This window comes from Carcharodon carcharias, chromosome 9 (genome assembly GCF_017639515.1).
Source record: "Carcharodon carcharias isolate sCarCar2 chromosome 9, sCarCar2.pri, whole genome shotgun sequence".
Lineage (NCBI taxonomy): Eukaryota > Metazoa > Chordata > Chondrichthyes > Lamniformes > Lamnidae > Carcharodon > Carcharodon carcharias.
In genome coordinates, this window is record NC_054475.1 from 94,731,467 (window position 1) to 94,751,687 (window position 20,221).

The 20,221-nt window shown below is 42.4% G+C and overlaps 1 protein-coding gene across 1 annotated transcript in view; it reads right to left on the reverse strand.

Annotated features, from left to right (window-relative positions):
- The window catches only part of ocrl (OCRL inositol polyphosphate-5-phosphatase), a 115,663-nt gene that overhangs the window by 26,539 nt on the left and 68,903 nt on the right, over positions 1-20,221 (reverse strand). The window contains exons 16-17 of the mRNA XM_041195181.1: positions 4,780-4,890; positions 2,303-2,468 (exon numbers count right to left, since the gene is read on the reverse strand). Coding sequence (XP_041051115.1) covers positions 2,303-2,468; positions 4,780-4,890 — 277 coding nt within the window. The remainder of the gene's footprint in view (positions 1-2,302; positions 2,469-4,779; positions 4,891-20,221) is intronic.

The window sequence follows — 20,221 nt, forward strand, 5'->3', positions numbered from 1 at the left end:
ACAATCAGTAAAAGAAGGGGAATGGGGTTGGAGGCGAGAACACAGACTTTTTGCCAGAAGCTGATGAGATACTTTGTTTTCCCAGTGCTCGAATGGAGAAAGATCCTGGCTTGCTTTACTATCTAATACATTACATCTTTTCCTTCTATGTTTAAAAGTGATTTCTAAGTCTTCTTGCACCATATTATTTTTGATCTTTGCTTTGACAAAAATTCAGATGGCACAAAGCTGGCTAGATCCTAAGTGCTCATTTAGTCATTTCCTAAACAGCTCTCCTGACTTGCTAAGCTTCTCCACCAGAAAACTACCTGTTACTGTATAAGCAAATTTGTATTTCATGTCCACCTTCTGTTGGTCTCTGATTTAACCATTCAATTTCAGAGATGTATTAATTATGGGAAATTTCAACATTACAAAATTCCACAGCTGTCCTTGTCTGCCAACTCACCTTTGATGAGTGTTCTTTAAGTTAGAAAATAAATGTTTGGTCCTATTCACATTAAGGGAGTTACCGCAGTCAGCTGCTTATAATAATTTGTCAACCTTTCTTTTTAAAAGATGGAAAAAGCCGTGTCGTTTAATTTTTATGATTTTTTAAAATAAAGATTAACAGTTCAAAGCATTCTGTGGGGATCTAGGGAGGTGGGGTGGGAGCAATCAAACTGTGAATGCAATCTTAAACAAAAACAGAAACAGAAATACCTGGAAAAACTCAGCAGGTCTGGCAGCATCGGCGGAGAAGAGCACAGTTGACGTTTCGAGTCCTCATGACCCTTCAACAAAACAAAACATTGTTTGTATTATTTCACCCCACCCCCACTAGAGCTATCTATACCTTGCCTGTCCTGCTCTCTACTTTTAATTATCACCTTTAGATAATATCACCACCTTCAACACCTCTTTGTTCTTTTGTCTGTGACATCTTTTGGCTATCTCCACCTATTACTGACTGCTTGTCCTAACAACAACCCAGCCCCCAAACCAGCTTATATTTCACCCCTTTCCTATTTTTACTTAGTTCTGTTGAAGGGTCATGAGGACTCGAAACATCAACTGTGCTCTTCTCTGCCGATGCTGCCAGACCTGCTGAGTTTTTCCAGGTATTTCTGTTTCTGTTTTGGATTTCCAGCATCCGCAGATTTTTGCTTTTATCTCTGTGAATGCAATCTTAACCTGGTTACCTATACCTCTATGTATAACAAAACAGTTTGGAAACATTTTTCAGAATAAGTATTTTGCAGTTTTTTTGCAAGGCTTTTGGGGTTCACAAAGTGAAAACACCCTTCTAAATACACAGAAGTTAATTAAATTTTAATTTGTCAGTTTTACTTTTCAATGAATATAACAATTTATATTTTTGTAGTACTGTTCAAGTACAGAAAGATGTAATAGTATTGACTAAATGTATAAAAGATCAATTCAAAATCCACCAGCTAATGTGTGTGTCAGATTTTGCTTATTATCATGGAGGTTGAGTAGTGCTGTTTTTGTCGAGAAGGAAAACATTCATTGGTTAAAAACCGTTTTTCTCATTTAGTTCAAATTAGAACCTAAATTTCTCATGAAGACTAAAACTAACATTCAAGTGACAAGAACAAAATTACAGTGATTTCTAGAATTAAAAGAACATCCAACAGTCTACAAATGATGAAACAAATGTTGGAACTTTAAGCAGATGAATAAAAGCCCTTATAATTTAAGAGCTTCTTTATTTGTCAACATTATTTGTGGCTGCATGAGCTGTGCATGAAGTGAAACAGTTCTCATTTGTCAAAACATACAATTTGGGGATTTTTTCCAAAGGTTATTAGTAAAATATTAATGAAGGGGAAAAACTGCAGGGCTACGTGGAAAGGACAAGGGAGTGGGATTGGAATTGGATAGCTCTTTCAAAAGAACCTGCACAAGCATGATGGATCAAATAGCCTCTTCTAAAGCATGTCACATACAATATGATTAAAATTTGGGAACTAAAGGCTAGGCTGAAACCAGGAAAAAAATCACCCTGAACTCTACAAATAATACTGAAGTTTCAAGCTTAGAGACTAAGGCTGGGATTTTCTGGCCTCGTTGTGGTGAGATCCACCTCGGGAGATTTGGCGGTCCAGCCAAAGATCCATTGACTTTGGGCAGGGCCAGACGATCCCGGTGATGAGTGGGGCCAGAAAACCCCGCCCTAAAGGTCAAGTCAGAATTATTTCTAGGTATAATTCAACTTAAGATGATACAAGTCACTGACCTGTGACAGCACCATTACATTGCTGGACTACTAAATCGTGGCTGTTATTCTTACTTTACTTACCAGGTTCGAGATATCCTTCACAAGGTTCTGCCCGTAGCCACTGTTTGCTGTAATGGCTGTCATTCAGTTTGGGAATGAAGGAGAAATGACACGGCACCTGTCCATCATTAGTTATCTGAAACTTTTCTCTTTGCAGCTGCCGGAACTTAACGTCCCCAAATATAAACTGCAATTAAGAAAATAAAACAAAACATGTGTCTTTTGTTGATGCTTCATTTTGTTCAATTACTTCAGAAGATGTTTTTAATAAACAAGCTAAATTATTTGTGTTTTCTTTTAATTGAACTGCGTATACAGAATATCACAAAGATTCTGGAATAACTGACCTGTAGCTTTTTATCACATAACTGATTTCCTATTGCTTTCACTTTGCCGCTTCCAAAAAGCTCAAAGGATTAACCATTAATGTTCTGTACAGACTAACATGAGATGTCCATGCTGTGTAGGCTAAATGGAATATGAAAATTTACTAATTCCATGATACAGTATTCAATTCATGGTTGAAGAATTTGTCTATTGTTAATGACTGACACATTAAGCTGCAAAATGGAACATCACACTGCTGCATCGAGCATAGTAGCTGTAGATCGATTCTAAGCTCCCCAGTGAAAAGTATTTTGTTGCTAAGTTGGTTTGTTCAACTATTTATTTTAACGTATTCTACCTTGATAACCTGGCACTTTTAATGTTGTATTGAAGAATTTTGAATTGGGGTAAAAATGATTAGTTAGTGCCTCAGTGCAAACTATCATAGAAAAACATGGGCTGGGACTTAACATGGAGGCGGTGACCCTGCCCACTGCCTGGAAAGTTGAGGTGAGTCCAACTTTGCAGGCCCTAAACGCCACCACACTATTCTGCAGGGCTCAGGCAATTAGTTGTCTAAGGTCGTGGCTTCCATCCCCTTGAGGCAGGATGATCCGCTTCCAAGAGCTGCCAGCCAATCAGAGGGGCGACAGCTCTTCAGTCACCAGGAGAGGTAGCCAGTGCTGGAGCTGCAACAGTCTATGAACCAAGCCAGTTATGGAGGCTGGAGAACATGGAGTGGGCTTGCCAGGTTCTGTCAGGCATGCCCCGGCGAGGGTGGGGAAGCGGTGATTGAGAAGCGAGGGTGGGTTGGGGGATGTCTTCAAGCAAGGAGCGGCACCAAAGAGAGGCCCTTAAGTGGCCACTTAAGGGATGCAATTGGCCTAAGGGCAGGTGGGCTGCACAGCGCCTCTTCCATCGCTGGTAAAATACCAGTGGAAGTAGGATGGGCGTGGCAACATCTGCTATCCCATCTGATTTCATGACCTCCCCACCCCACTCCCAGGAGTGCAGGGGGCAGCATAAAGTTCCAGCAATGCTCTGAAATCAAAGATCTTTTTTGTTACTTCATTATAAATATATCTTTCCCATTCTAGCCCTACTTGTATGACGTAGTCTCCCACTCCTGTCATTAAAAATATTACATCATCCACTGAATCTTATATCATAGAACATTCTTGATGGCACACAGTCAGTTCAAAATGCTAAACAGTATTATGAATGGAAAATATGGCCAAGACTAATTTTGTATCCCAGGAACGCGCACCAAAGAACAGAAATTTCATTTCACTATCACAGGACTACTTGTATGGTAGACATTTAATATTCCAGGCACAGATCGCAAAAAGTGGTAATACTATAGTTGCCATGTAGCTTCTCCCATTTGCATGGACCTGCATATGCAGATATTGTACCACAATTTAAGCAATATTCTGGTAACCAGAAATCGAATCCACCTGCATGGTACTAATAGAAGTGGAGTAATTCTATAAAAATCAAAGTACTGCTTTTGTTCAAAAGTAGAATACTGCAGATGCTGGAAATCTGAAATAAAACAGAAAAGGCTGCAAAATACTGTAGATGAGGCAGTACCTGTGGAAAGAAAAACAGTTAACATTTTAGATCGGTGTCCTTCAATCAGAACTGCGAAAAGATAGAAATGTTTTACGTTTTAAGCAAGAGAAAGGGAGGAAGGGTGGGAACAAAAGAACGTCAAGTGACGGGGTTGGCAACACCTCCTCCCTTTTCAATGGCAACTTTCCACACAAGCGCAGGAGACATAATACCTACACTTTTACCGTGTCACCGTCCAGCTGATAAAAGGTTATCGACTTCAAACGTTACCCGTTTTTCTCTCCATATACTGTCTGATCTGCTGTGTATTTCAAGCATTTTGCTTCTATTTTACTACTTTTGAATGTTGCATGAAAAAAAACCCGGGATCTATTTTACCCGAAGCGTGATATTTAATGGTTCCAGGGGCTACAATTCCGATATGTTCGTTTGCAATACTGGCAATGTTACTTCAGTTACAGTACATATGGAATAAAAGGAGATTTTCACATAGGTCACAGGCATTTAGAACCAATTATATAGCAAAAACACAAGCAATATTGTAGCTGACAAAAGGGTTGATAATGCTTAAACAAGATTAGTAGTTATGTACTTACATCTCTTCTGCTAAGGCATAAAGAAGGTAGGAACTCATTCTCCATCCGATCCATCACTCGAACGATATCTTCAAACACCTTTTTGTACCTCTGCTCATCTACGATTTTCACCTACAGCAGAATGGAAGAAGTTAATCTGACATTTCTCTTGGATACACACTCTACATTTGTTTAATTTTTTTTTTTACAGACAATGTACACTTCTGATTTGCAGGAAGGTCACATCACACTATATCCTTCATGCCTGAGAGAACTTGTACTTATACACAGTTTTTTTAAGACCCTCTGGATATTGCCAAACATTTTACAGCCAAACAACATATTCTGAAGTGTAGTCATTGTTCTAATGTCCAAAGTGTGTGTTCTAATTTGGTGCACAACAAGGTCCCACAAACAGCAATAAGATAATGACTATATAATTTAATTTTTTAAAAAAATGTTAGCTGAGAGATCAATATTGATTCCACTGGGAGAACTCACCTGTTCTTTTTCAAATAGTGTCATGGCATCTGTTAGGGCAGACACATCATCTGGAACATGGGAGTAGTAGGCCATTCAGGGCCTTGAACCTGCTCTTCCATTCCATGGCTAATCTTCAATCTCAACTCCACTTTTCCACCTGATCCCCATATTCCTTGATGCCCTTAGGGTCCTAAATTCTATCTACCTCAGTCTTGAATGTATGCGTCTTGAAATGACTTAGCATCCACATTCCACGAAGGTAGGCAATTCCAAAGATTCACAACCCTCTAAATGAAGAAATTTCTCCGATCACAATCCTAAATGGCTAACCCCTCTTTCTAAGACTATGCTGTCTAGTTCGAGACTGCCCAGGCATGGAAGTAGTCTCAGCATTTACCTGGTCAAAACTCCTCAGAACCTTATATTTTCCATGAGATTGCCTCTCATTCTTCTAAAACCAAAGACTTTTGGCTCATTTTACTGAAAATCTCCTCACAGGACAGCCCTTTCAGCCAGTAATCAATCTAACGTACAGGTACCAGATCCCTTAACCAGTGTCCCAAAATCTGGAAGGACCCAAAAACTGACATTCAAACCTGGCACCCTGGGTAGCAATTTGAATAAAAACCCTTTATTCTTGATTTTTAAAACTCTATCTTTTGTATTTTACACGCTAAGCCTCGGACCCAAAATCTGTAAAATCCCCAAATCCAGCACACCTGAGCTTCACAGATACAGGGTCCTGTGCCTTCCTTGCACAGCCTCTAAGGCAAATATATTTTTCCTTTGGTAGAGACCAAAATGGTACACCATATTCTAGGTATGTTCTCATCCAAGACATGTACAACAGACTTAGTGTTGTTATCCAACACCCCTGCAATAAAGGCCAACATACCATTTGCCTTCCTAATTGCTTCTTGTACCTGCATGTTAACTGTTTTTTTATTCATTAATGGGATGTGGACGTCACTGCGTTTATTGCCCATCCCTAAATGCTCTTGCAAAGGTGATGATGTGCTTCTTGAACTGCTGCAGTCCACATGTTGTAGGAATATCCACAGCGCTGTTGTGTACAAGGACACCCAATTCACTCTGAACAACAACATTTAATAATTTCTCACCATTATTCTGTTTTACTGAATAACCCACCAAAGTGAATACACTCACATTTCCCCACATTATATTCTTTACCTGCCACCTTTTTGCAGGAGTGGTGGTGGCAGTGTGGTATTGTCACTGGACTGGTAAGCCAGAGACCTGGGTTTGAATCCCACCATGGCAGATGGTGGAATTTGAATTCAATTAAAAAAAAATCTAGAATTAAAAGTCTGATGATCATGAAACCATTGCCGATTGTCGTAAAAACCCATCTCGTTTACTGATGTCTTTTAGGGAAGGAAATTTGCCGTCCTCACCTGGTCCAGCCTACATGTGACTCCAGAACCACAGCAATGTGATTGATTCTTAAAATGCCCTGTAAACAAGGGGAATGGGCCTAACCAGTGAGTCCTGCATCCCATGAACGAATAAAAAAAACAATCACTTAACTTATCTATATCCCTTTGCAAACTTTACAGCTCACAGCTTACTCTCCCACCTATCATTGTATCACTGACTGGAATCATACCTAGCAGATGCTTTTGGTTTCCGGAGGCCAATCATCCCAGCTTGGGGCTGTACTGCAAGATTCCTCAAGGAAGTGTCCTAGGCCCGAACATCAACAGCTGCTTCATCAATGACCTTCCCTCCATCATAAGACTGGATGTAGGGATGTTTGCTGATGATTGCAGTGTTCGGTTCCATTTGCACCTTCTCAAATAATGAAGCAGTCTGTTCCCATATGTTCAAGGTTTGGACAACATTTGGGTTTGGGCTGATAACTGGTAAGTTATGTGCTAAGCAATGACCATCCCCAACAAGATAGAATTTAACTATCTCTTCTTGACATTTCAACAATACCTGGTCCATCTGACCCTATATCAATCTGCGCATGACTCAGGTGATAATCTAGAGATTGCTGAAAAAATACATCGTGTTGAAACTTTTTGCCTTGCACTCATCAGGGCAATCGCAAGAATACCAACGTCAGGGGAAGCAACATCGTTGTACTGTATGAGAAGAGAGTACTGATTGGTTGGCAGGTGGACCTGATTGAAAGAGGCGTTGCCATGGAGAATGCACCAGTTAATAGTGACTGACAGTTAACTGCCAAGCATTGTTTGAAATTTAAACCAGGCAGCTTGACTCTAATAGGGCAATGCCTTTTCCTGAGGAATATATGACCACACAATTTAGGAGCAGGAATAGGCCACTCGGCCCCTCGAGCCTGCTCCACCATTCAATAAGATCATGGCTGATTGGAACGTAACCTCGACCCCACATTCCTGCCAAACCGATAATCTTTCATCACCCCTGCCCTTGGTAATCAAGAATCTAGCCAGCTCTGCCTTAAAAATATTCAAAGACTCTGCTTTCACTACTTTTTGATGAAGAGTTCCAAAGACTCTTAACACTCAGAAAAAATTTCTCCTCATCTCTGTCTTAAATGAGCGACCCCTTATTTTTAAACAGTGACCCCTAGTTCTAGATGCTCCCAAAACAGGAAACATCCTCTCCTCAATCACCATATCAAGGCCCTTCAGGATCTTCAAGGTTTCAATTAAGTCACCTATTACTCTTCTAAATTCCAGTGGATACAAGCCTAATTTGTCCAGCCTTTCCTTATAAGACAACCCACCCATTCCTGGTATTAGTCTAGTAAACCTTCTCTGAACTGCTTTAATGCAATTATATCTTTCTTTAAATAAGGAGATCAGTACTGAACACAATACTCCAGATGTGGTCTCCCCAATGCCCTGTACAACTGAAGCAAAACCTCGCTACTTTTGTAATCAATTCCCCTCACAATAAATTATAACATTCTATTTGCTTTCCTAATTACCTGCAGTACCTGCATACTAACCTTTTGCAACTCATGCACTAGGACACCCAAATCCCTCTGAATCTCAGAGCTCTGCAATCTCTCACCATTTAGATAATAAACTTCTTTTTTATTCTTCCTGCCAAAATGAATAATTTCACATTTGCCAGTGACCAGTGAATGGCTCTCACTTATTTTGTTTAGCTGACAACCAATTTAAGATTGTCAATTGGGCTCACAGTGTGGTGCATGTGTGTGTGTACTGGAAGCTACATATATTAATACACAGGGCTCTGTTCTTTGCAGACAGAAAGAACATGTACATACACTGCACCTATTTCAGCTAAACAAAATAAGTGATAGCCATTCGCTGGTTCATTCCTCAGGTAAAGGCATTGCCCTATCAGAGTCAATCTGCCTGGTTTAAATTTCAAACAATACTTGGAAGTTAACTGTCAGTCACCATTAACTGGTGCTTTCTCCATGACAATGCTTCTACCAATCAGAGTCTATGTGCCAACCAATCAACACACTCTTCTCATATAATACAAAGTTGTTGCTTTCCCTGACATTGATATTCTTGCGATTGTCGTGATGAATGAAAAGCTTCAACAAAATGTCTTTTTCCAGCAATATTAAAGTTCTGTACTACCTATCGCCAATCTAGAGATTATTCCCTTTGAAGTGCTATTGATTTGGCCTAGATCCTCAAATATCCTCAGTAGAACCTCGTTTTACATATGTTGTTGGTTCTTATGGGCTGTGTGACAACTGAATCCTCCCCTCCCACTCCCAAGTTGTCCTCCAGCCCCAGGTAAACATCCTTAATTTGGTACTGGGCAGCATTATAACATTTGAAATGGCTTCAAAGAACAGTATCTATCCATTTGACTCTACCATCCCCTACCAATATCACACTTCTTTTCACTTTCCCTACAATATTGGTCTCTCGTACCACTGTGCCATGGCCAGTTTGCTTATCCACCTTGCCCTCATTCACACAAAGCAAAAACCTCATAACTCTTGGTTAGGGACAAAGTTCAAGGCTCCTTCAGCACAACACAAGTATTACCTGTATTAATCGAAGTCACATCCTCTTGACCTTGATCACTAACTAGACCTGTAGTACATCCTAACCTAAGGGGTGTGACTGCCTCCTGCATCAAAGGGCCCAGGTTGCCACAATTCTGATAGCCAGTTGGTGAAGGAGACGACCAGAAATCAATCTTTTTTCAGTTTTGTAATGTTTCACTTTGAATAAATCCAAATGTATAGCTCCTAACTCTACAACCCACCACTACTACTCTTAAGTATCTCTTTATGTGTTTAAGTGATTATCCAATGAATGCTCCCCACCTTAATTTATACAATTAATACAGGTAATACTCTCCTACCTGATGCCCCATAATCTGTACCTAAGATAACAAGTCCGAACTAAAGTTCTTTAGTACACAGACATTTATTATAGATGTGGTTGTCTGGGTCATAATGCTTTCCACGAACTCCCATATTCTGCAGTTGTGTCACACCAACTGTACCGCCATTAATATGTAACCTTGTTTTATTTATTTCGTTAAAGTTTGTGTATATAACCAACTTAAGTTATAGCTTTTAGTTTTTTTTCCCCACAAATTACTTGATTGAGTTTAAGTTTTAGGTGAATTAAATTAAATATTTACTTGTAACATGAACCACTGCAATATATTGGAGGCAAAAACAGCATCTTCTTCCCACTCTGCACCAAATTCCTATTGTGTGCTTCAATGGATAACTGTTTATTTTATACATCTTTTTCAGCCATAACTAAATTACAAGCTCAGCTTTCTGCTCACAGTAATTAGCCTCATATTCAGGCAATCACTTATAGTTGATTAGCTTATTTGTTAGCTCCTGTTGGCAGGCAGCTACTGCTAAGTGACGACTAATTGCAGTTTCTTTTATTGTTCTGTAAAGTTCTAAGTTAAAGTAAATTTCAATTTGAGACTACTCAACTACCATTTAAGAGAGTACCAATCTCACCAAAATCCCGACTTCCACATTCTGAATGCAACACTCTCAGCACTGCATTGAAATGAAAGGATACATCATGTGCTCAAGTCTCTGGAGTGCAACTTTAACCTGCAATCTTTTGAGTACTACCACTGAGCCAAAGCTGGTGATGGCTGGGCTTTGGGGTTAAACTTGACAGCTTTTAATTTGTCATACACCTGTACTGCACTTGCCTTTCAGTCCTCCAAAATCCTGTTATTTGCATTTTCTAGGCAGCTGGTGCTAAGCCCTTCAGGCTTGTTTTCTGTCAGCTGCTATCTGTGCTGCAAAACTGCAGTCTCCAGGCCTGATCCTTCCTCTCATCCTTTAGCCACCAACTGCAGCTAAGAGTTAATTCACCACATGAGCCTCACAAAAACAAGAGTCACAGAAGGTTAACAAAAGACAGAAAAGGTTAACAAAAGACAGAAACAGTTAACAAAAGACAGAAACTGAAAAAAGGGTAAGCTGAAAAGAAAAAAAAGAGCAAATTAAAAGAAAAAAACCTGAATGAAAGAATCAAAAAGTAGGGGAAAAATAGTAAACCAGATTACTATCCAAGTCATGTGAATTGCAACCAGGGTTGGGTGGGGGGGGGGCGTGGTGGTGAAGGGCTGGTATAAACCCAGTGGGTGCCACTGTTGTCCAGGACCGAGCACTGTGCAGTGATACAGGGTTGAGCATTCAGAAACCAGCATTTCAACCAGGAAATGGGTTTGCGGAGTGGGGTGAGGAAGGGGGATTATGGGGACATGGGGGTCAATGGGGAAGGAAGGCTTTGCAAGGGGTTAGTATGGGGAAGGGAGCACAATGGAAGGCTGAGAGGCAGGACTGAAAGGCTTTGGAGGCTTTGCAAGGTGATAGGGGAGGAGGGTGAACGATGGGAGGCAAAGTGTAGACCCAAGGGTGGGAAGCTGGAGCCTGACAAAGGCAACTGAAACACTGACAAACAAGGGGATGAAGGGCATACCACATGTATCAATGGGAAGGGATAAACACAGACACTCAAATAGAAAATGGATGGGGAGTTGATAGTGTGCCACAAGATGGATGGGTTGCACACAGACTTGGGTGGGTTGGGTTGGGTAGGGTGGGGTGGGGGAGGGGAAGGGAGACAGTGTAGTCTTCAATCATGAGGGCCATGGGGAACTCTGTGAAAGTCATAGTCCTTGGTCTGGGGCTTGCAGTCAGGAGTCAGAGAATAGAGACACTCCTGGGGCTCTGTGGAAAGCAGTCAGAGTGGAGACACTCCTGGGGCTCTGTGGAAAGCAGTCAGAGAGTGGAGACATTCCTGGGACTCTGTGGAAAGCAGTCAGAGAGTGGAGTCACTCCTGGGGCTCTGTGGAAAGCAGTCAGAGAGTGGAGTCACTCCTGGGGCTCTGTGGAAAGCAGTCAGAGAATGGAGTCACTCCTGGGGCTCTGTGGAAAGCAGTCAGAGAGTGGAGACATTCCTGGGACTCTGTGGAAAGCAGTCACAGAGTGGAGACACTCCTGGGGCTCTGTGGAAAGCAGTCACAGAGTGGAGACACTCCTGGGGCTCTGTGGACCTCACAGTCATAGTCAGAGAGTGGATACAGTCATGGGGTGCTGTGAGCATGTGACAGGAGTAATCATTGGGAGCATGGTGTACTCCCGCTCCAGGGAAGGACAAGGGCTGTGCTCAGTAGGAATAATGCACGACTTGGTGTGCAGAGCTGTGTTACAGTCACTGTCCACGGGCTTGTCTATCTCTGTACTGGGCTGGTCTGTCGCTGTACTGGGCTGCAGATGGTGTGGTGATGGTAATGAGAGGCATTTGCAGCCTGTATTTGGGGAACACAAAATGAAGGGAGGTGGGGGGAGGTAAGTGAAGTTTTCCTAGAGGGGTTCAACTTGGTAGGCGACAACGACTCTCAGCCTTCAGATGGGGAGGGTAAATGTCCACGTGCGGCATGGGTGCTTCAGTAGTGATGGGCTCAGTGGGACCCAGTATTATTGAGGGAGACTAGAGAATAACAGGAGGGAGCTCTACCTTCACATCACGAGGTTCCACGTAGATTTCTGGGACACGGACAGTGAGAGAGGGTGTCAAATCTCGTTTTGAAATAGTGGTGCAGAAGCACCATCTTGTTCTACTGGCGCAGTTATAAAGCATAATTAGAAGTGAATCTGAACGGGAGGGGCTGAGGCTGTGTGGGAGGAGTGCACTGCTGGGATAAGGAGCCCTTTCTGGGGGTGCTCTCTAACTTGTTGGTGGTGCAAGATTGAAAGTAGGTTATTAGATTGAAAGTAGGATGATCTCCTTGTGAAGAAAGCCATTGGAAGCCAATGCCTTTGTCAGCGCAAGCAAGGAGACACGTAAGTCAACAGCTTAACTTCACTTTTGCTACATACCAGCGTTAACACATCCGAATGTATATTTGGGAAAGCAGACAATTGATATGGAGGCACAGGTGCAGCATATATGCATTACATTAACGGAGGCCAGTCACTGCTCTCTAGAATTGGCATTCATAACGGGCCATTGTTCTCCGTAGCAAAGAGCAAGAGTCCAGTTGGCTTTGTTGCCGGCCCAATCACAGAATCACACAGTGCAGAGGAGGCCCTTCGGCCCATCAGGTTTGCACGGACACGTGGGAAACACCTGACCTACCTACCCAATCCCATTTACCAGCACTTGGCTCATAGCCTTGAATGTTATGATGTGCCAAGTGCTCATCCAGGTGCTTTTTAAAGGATATGAGGTAAACTGCCTCCACCACCCTCCCAGGCAGTGCATTCCAGACCGTCACCACCCTCTGAGTAAAGTTTTTCGTCACATCCCTCCTAAACCTCCTGCCCCTCACCTTGAACTTATGTCCCCTCATGACTGACCCTTCAACTAAGGGGAACAGCTACTCCCTATCCACTCTGTCCATGCCCCTCATAATTTTGTACACATCGATCAGGTTGCTCCTCAGTTTTCTCTGCTCCAACGAAAACAACCCAAGTCTACCCAACCTCTCTTCATAACTTAAACATTTCATCCCAGACAACATCCTGGTGAATCTCCTCTGCACCCCTTCCAGTGCAATCACATCCTTCCTATAATGTGGCGACGAGAACTGCACACAGTACTCCAGCTGTGGCCTTACCAAGGTTCTATACAACTCCTACATGACCTCCCTACTTTTGTAATCTATACCTCGATTGATAAAGGCAAGTATCCCATATGCCTTTTTCACACCCCACTAACATGCCCCTCCACCTTCAGAGATCTATGGACACATTTGTCAAGGTCCCTTTGTTCTTCAGAACTTGCTAGTGCCATGCTGTTCATTTCCACTACTTCCTTGTCAAATTACTCCTTCCAAAGTGTATCACCTCTCACTTTTCAGGGTTAAGTTCCATCTGCCACTTATCTGCCATTTGACCATCCAGTATATATCTTCCTGTAGCTCAAGACATTCAACCTCACTGTTAACCACCCGGCCAATCTTTGTGTCATCCGCAAACTTACTAATCCTACCCCCCCACATAGTCATCTATGTCGTTTATATAAATGACGAATAATAGGGGACAGAGCACAGATCCCTGTGGTACGCCACTGGCTTCCAGTCACTAAAGCATCCTTCTGTCATCACCCTCTGCCTCCTACAACTAAGCCAATTTTGAATCCATCTTATCAAATTACCCTGTATCCCATGTGCATTTGCTTCTTTATAAGTCTCCCATGTGGGACCTTGTCAAAGGCTTTGCTGAAATCCATATAAACTACAGCAACTACACTACCCTCATCTACACACCTGGTCACCTCCTCAAAAAATTCAATTAAATTTGTTAGGCTTAACTTCCGCCTGACAAAGCCATGCTGACCATTCCTGATCAAACCTTGCCTCTCCAAGTGGAGATAGATTCTCTCCTTCAGAATTTTCTCCAATAGTTTCCCTACCACTGACGTGAGACTCACTGGCCTGTAGTTCCCTGGCTTATCTCTACAACCCTTCTTAAATAGCAGAACCACACTAGCTGTTCTCCAGTCCTCTGGCACCACCCTGTGGCCGAGGGGAATTAAAAATTTGGGTCAGAGCCCCTGCGATCTCTTCCCTTGCCTCCCTCAGCAGTCTGGGACACAAATCATCTGGACCTGAAGATTTGTCCATTTTTGAGCCTGCCAACACCTCCAATACCTCGTCACTCCCTATATCAATTTGCTCAAGAACCTCACAGTCTCTCTCCCTGAGTTCGATACCTTCATCCTCATTCTCTTGGGTGAAGACGGATGTGAAGTATTCGTTCAACACTCTAGCGATGTCCTCTGGCTCCATCCATAGATTGCTTGTTTGGTCCTTAATGGGCCCTACTCTTTCCCTGGTTATCCTCTTCCCATTGATATACATATAGAATATCTTGGGATTTTTCCTAATTTTACCAGCCAGAGCTTTCTCTTATCCCCTCTTTGCTCTCTTAATTGCTTTCTTAAGCTCCACCCTGCACTTTCTGTACTCCACTAATGTCTCCGCTGATTTGCTTCCCTTGTACCTGCTAAAAGCCTCTTTTTTCCTTCTCATCGTATCCTGAAATCTCTCTGATCATGCATGGTTCTCTGGGCTTGTTACTCCTTCCTATCACCCTAGAGGGAACATGTTGAGCCTGTACCCTCCCCATTTCCTTTTTGAATGCCCCCCCACTGCTCCTCTGTAGATTTCCCCATATTTCTCCAGTCTACCTTGGCCAGATCCTGCCTTATTTTACTAAAATCCACTCTCCCCCAATCCAAAGCATTTTTTTGCAACTTGTCTATTTCTATGTCCACAACAAGCTTAAATTATACCATGTTGTGGTTGCTATCACTAAAATGCTCCCCCACCACCATCTCAGCCACCTGTCCGGCTTCATTCCCCAGAATCAGCACCGCACCGTCCCGTGTTGGATCCTCTACATATTGACCTAAAAAGTTCTCTTGTACACATTTCAAGAAACCCACTCCATCCAAGCCCTTAACACTTTGTCTAGCCCAATTAATGTTGGGAAAGTTGAAATCACCGAACATAATTACCCTATTATTGTTTTTACTCACCTCCGCAAATTGTGCACATATTTGCTCCTCAATTTCCTGCTGACTATCTGGGGATCTATAATAAACACCTAATAATGTGGCTGCCCCTTTTTTATTCCTAAGCTCTACCCACAAAACTTCATTTGATGCCTCCTCCGAAATATCATCTCTCCTTGCTGCAGTAACTGACTCCTTAACTAATAACGCAATGCCTCCTCCTCCTCTTTTACTGCCTCCCCTGTCTTGCCTGAAGATTCTATATCCTGGAATGTTGGGCTGCCAATCCTGCCCCTCCCTCAACCACATCTCAGTGATGGCTACTATAGCACAATTCCATGTGTCCTCACCCTTAACTCATTCGTTTTACCTGTAATATTCCTGGCATTAATGTAGAGGCCATCCAGCTTTGCCTTACTCCCTTGAAACTTTATGCAGCTGTATCCCCTTTGACTTGACTTTTTCTTACAGTATTATGATGTGTCCCTATTCTGCTAACATTCTGTGTCTGCTCCACCTGCCAAATTAGTTTAAACTCCTCCCAACAGCACTAGCAAACCCACCCACAAGGATGTTAGTCCCGCTCTGGTTCAGATGTAGACCGTCCCGCTTGTACAGGTCCCACCTTCCCCAAAAATGGTCCCAGCGAGAATCTAAAACCCTCCCTCCTGCACCAACTCTTAAGCCACGTATTCACCTGCGCTATTCTTCTATTCCTGAGCTCACTGGCACGTGGCACTGGGAGTAATCTAGAGATTACAACCCGAGAGATCTTGCTTTTTAGTGTGCTGCCTAACTACCTGAATTCTTGATACAAGACTTCATCCCTCTCTCTACCTATGTCATTGATACCAACATGTATCATGACCTCTGCCTTATCACCCTCCCCCTTCAGGATGCCCTGCAGCTGTTCACTGACATCCCAGACCCTGGCACCAGGGAGGCAACACACCATCCTGGAGTCACATTGACGGCCACAGTAGCGCCTATCTATTCCCCTGACTATAGAATGCGCTATTACTATTGCTCTTCCTCCTCTCCTGTACAGACAGGCTGCTTGTGATGCCAGAAGCTTGGCTCTGTCTGCATTTCCTGGAGGAATCAGCACCCTCATCAGCCTCCAATGGAATACTGATTTGCCTGCAGGACTTCAGGGGACTCCTGAACTATCTGCCTGTTTCTCCTGGACTGCCTGGTGGTCACCCATTCCCTTCCTTCCTCAAGTCCCTTCAGCTGCCGTGTGACCACCTCTCTGAACCTGCTATCCATGATGCTTTCAGACTTGCAAATGCTCCACAGTGTCCCCAGCTGCCGTTCCAGCTCTGAAACCCGAGCTTCCAGGAGCTGCAGCTGGACACACTTCCTGCACACATGCTGGTCCCGGGCACTGGAAATGTTACTGGCTTCCCACATGGAGCACACCATGGCTTTGAGCTCTCCTGCCAAGGTTTATCCCCTTTATATTAAACTTTTTAAATCAATTACTCTAGGGCCCTTCTTTCCTGATCATCGTTACTACAGAATATACAAACTATAAACAGATGCCAGCGTTTGGGACATCTGCTCAGGACCCGAAAGGAACTTGCAGTGGGAGGGGGAGGATCCAGCGGTTGTGGTCCATGTAGGTACCAACGACATAGGTAGAATGAGGAAGGAGGCTCTGCATAGTCAGTATGATGAGCTCGGCACCAAATTAAGAAGCAGAGCCTCAAAGGTAATAATTTCTGGATTATTACCTGAGCCATGTGCAAATTGGCATTGGGGAATTAAATTAGAGAAATGAATGCATAGTTCAAAGACTGGTTTGAGAGAAATGAGTTCCAGTTTTTGGGGCACTGGCACCAGTATTGGGTAAAGTGGGACGATCTACACCTGAACCGTGCTGGTGTCCTTGCGAGCCACCTAACTAGAGAGGGTTTTAAACAGAATCGTGGGAGCAAGGGATCACATTTGGGATGATGTGGTAAACCAAAGAGTAGGGGCAAGGCAAGAGAGACAGATATTAATGTGGGAAATGATAAACAGGCTGTGACAGGAAGTTACAGAGTACAAAGCTAAAAGTAAATCAGCAGATAAGGCTAGACGCGACAAAAATAATGAAAGGACAAAACTAAAGCCTCTGTATCTAAACGCTTGTAGCATTCAAAAGAAAATAGATGAACTGATAGCGCTAATAGAAATAAATAAGTATGATCTGATAGAAATTACAGAGACATGGCTGCAGGATGATATAGATTGAGACCTGAATATTGAAGGGTATGTGACATTTAGGAAGGGCAGGAAATTAGGAAAAGGTGGAGGGGCGTTGTTGGGGGGGGGGGGGCGCTCTGTTAATTAATGATGGTTTTAGCACATTAGAGAGGGATAACCTATGTTCAGGAAACCAGGATGTAGAAGCGGTTTGGGTTGAGATGAGGAATTATAAAGGCAAGAAGTCACTTGTGGGAGTGGTGTACAGGCCTCCTAATTGTAACTACACAGTAGCACAGAGTATAAAAGAAGAGATAATGGGAGCATGCCAGAAAAGTACAGCAATAATCATGGGGGATTTTAATCTACATATAGACTGGAAAAATCAGATGAGCAAAGGTAACATAGAGAAGTTCATAGAATGTTTTTGGGATAGTTTCTTAAAATAGCACTTTCAGGGGCCAACCAGAGAGTAGGCCATACTAGATCTGGTACTGAACAATGAGATGGGATTAATTGATAACCTCTTAGTGAAGGCACCCCTAGGTAGCAGCGATCATGGCATGATTGAATTTTACATTCATTTTGGGGGAGAAATGAGTGTGTCCAAGGCTAGTATTTTAAACTTAAATAAGAGCAATTATGAGGGCATGAAAGCAGAGCTAGCTAAAATGAACTGGCAAATGAGGTTAAGGGATGTGTCAGTAGAGGTTCAGTGGCTGATGTTTAAAAGGGATATTTCAGAATACACAGAATGTATACATTCCAATGAGAAAGAAAAATTCCAAGGGAAGGGCCCACCATCTGTGGTTAACTAAAAAAGTTAAATGATAGCATCAAACTTCAAGAAAAAACATACAATTATGGAAGGACGGCTGTCAGGTTAGAAAAAATATAAAGAACAACAAAGAATGACAAAAAGATTAATAAGGAGGGCAAAATTAGAGTATGAGAGAAAGCTAGCTAGTAATATAAAGACAGATAGTAAGAGTTTCTGTAGATATTTAAATAAGAGAGTCAATCAACAAAATGAGGCATTGGGCCTATAGACAGTGCATCTGGGGAATTGATAATGGAAAGTAGGGAGATGGCAGATGAATTAAACAGGTATTTTGCTTCAGTCTTCACCATAGAGGACACAAGTAACATCCTGGAAATAGCTGTAAAATAGGAAATGGAAGGAATGGAAAAACTCTGGGAAATTACAATCACCAGGAAAGTGGTATTGAGCAAATTGTTGGGGCTGCGGGCTGACAAATCCCCAGGTCTGGATGGACTTCATCCTAGGGTCTTGAAAGAAGTGGCTAGTGAGATAGCTGATGCACTGGTTTAAATTTTCCAAAATTCCCTAAATTCAGGGGAAGGGTCCATTAGATTGGAAAATAGCAAATATAACTCATTTATTCAAAAAGGGAGGGAGACAGAAAGCAGGAAACTATAGGCCAGTTAGCCTAACATCTGTCATAGGGAAAATGTCAGAAGCCATTATTAAAGATGTTATGGCAGGGCACTTAGAAAAATTCAAGGCAATCAGGCAGAGTCAACATGGTTTTGTAAAAGGGAGATCATGTTTAAACAATTTATTGGAGTTCTTTGAAGGAGTCACATGTGCTGCAGATAAAGGGGAACCAGTGGATGTACTGTACTTGGATTTCCAGAAGGAATTTGATAATGTGCCATGTCAAAGGTTATTGCAGAAAATAAAAGTTCATAGTGTAAGGGATAACATGTTGCCATGGATAGAAGATTGGCTAGCTAACAGGAAGCAGAGTTGGCATAAATGGGTCTTTTTCTGGTTGACGAGTGGTGTGCCACGGGGATCAATGCTGGAACCTCAACTTTTACAATTCATATAAATGACTTGGATGAAGGGACTGAAGGAATGGTTGCTAAATTTGCTGATGACACAAAGATAGGTAGGAAAGTAAACTGTGAAGAGGACATAAGGAAGCTACAAGGTGACATAGATAGATTAAGTGAATGGGCAAAGATCTGGCAAATGGAGTATAAAGTGGGCAAATGTGAAATTGTTCATTTTGGCAGGAAGAACAGAAAGGAAGATTATCTAAATGGTGAGAGACTGCAGAGCTCAGATTCAGAGGGATCTGGATGTCCTAGTGCATGAATCACAAAAGGTTAGAATGCAAATACAGCAGGTAGTTAGGAAAGCTAATAGAATGTTATCCTTTATTGCGAGGGGGATTGATTACAAAAGTAGGGAGGCTATGCTTGTACAAGGCATTGGTGAGACCGCATCTGGAGTAGTGTGTTCACTACTGGTCTCCTTATTTGAAGAAAGATGTAAATGCATTAGAAGCAGTTCAGAGAAGGTTATCTATATTAATACCAAGAATGGGCATGTTGTCTTATGAGGAAAGGATGGACAGGTTAGGCTTGCATCCACTAGAACTTAGAAGAGTAAGAGGCAACTTAATTGAAATGTTTAATATCCTGAGGGGGGTCCTGACATGGTGGAAGTGGAGAGGATGTTTCCTCTTGTCGGAGAATCTAGAACTAGGGGTCACTGTTTAAAAATAAGGGGTTGCTCATTTAAGACAGAGATGAAGAGAATTTTTTTCTGAAGGTTGAGTGTCTCTTCCCCAAAGGCAGTGGAAGCAGAGCCTTTGAATATTTTTAAGGCAGAGCTTGATAGATTCTTGATTAACAAGGGGGGGAGGATGAAAGGTTATCGGAGGTAAGCAGGAATGTGGGGTTGAGGTTACATTCAGATCAGCTATGATCTTACTGAATGGTGGAGCAGGGTTGAGGAGCCGAGTGGCCTACTCCTGCTCCTAATTCATATGCCAAAGGACTTCCAGTCATTAATC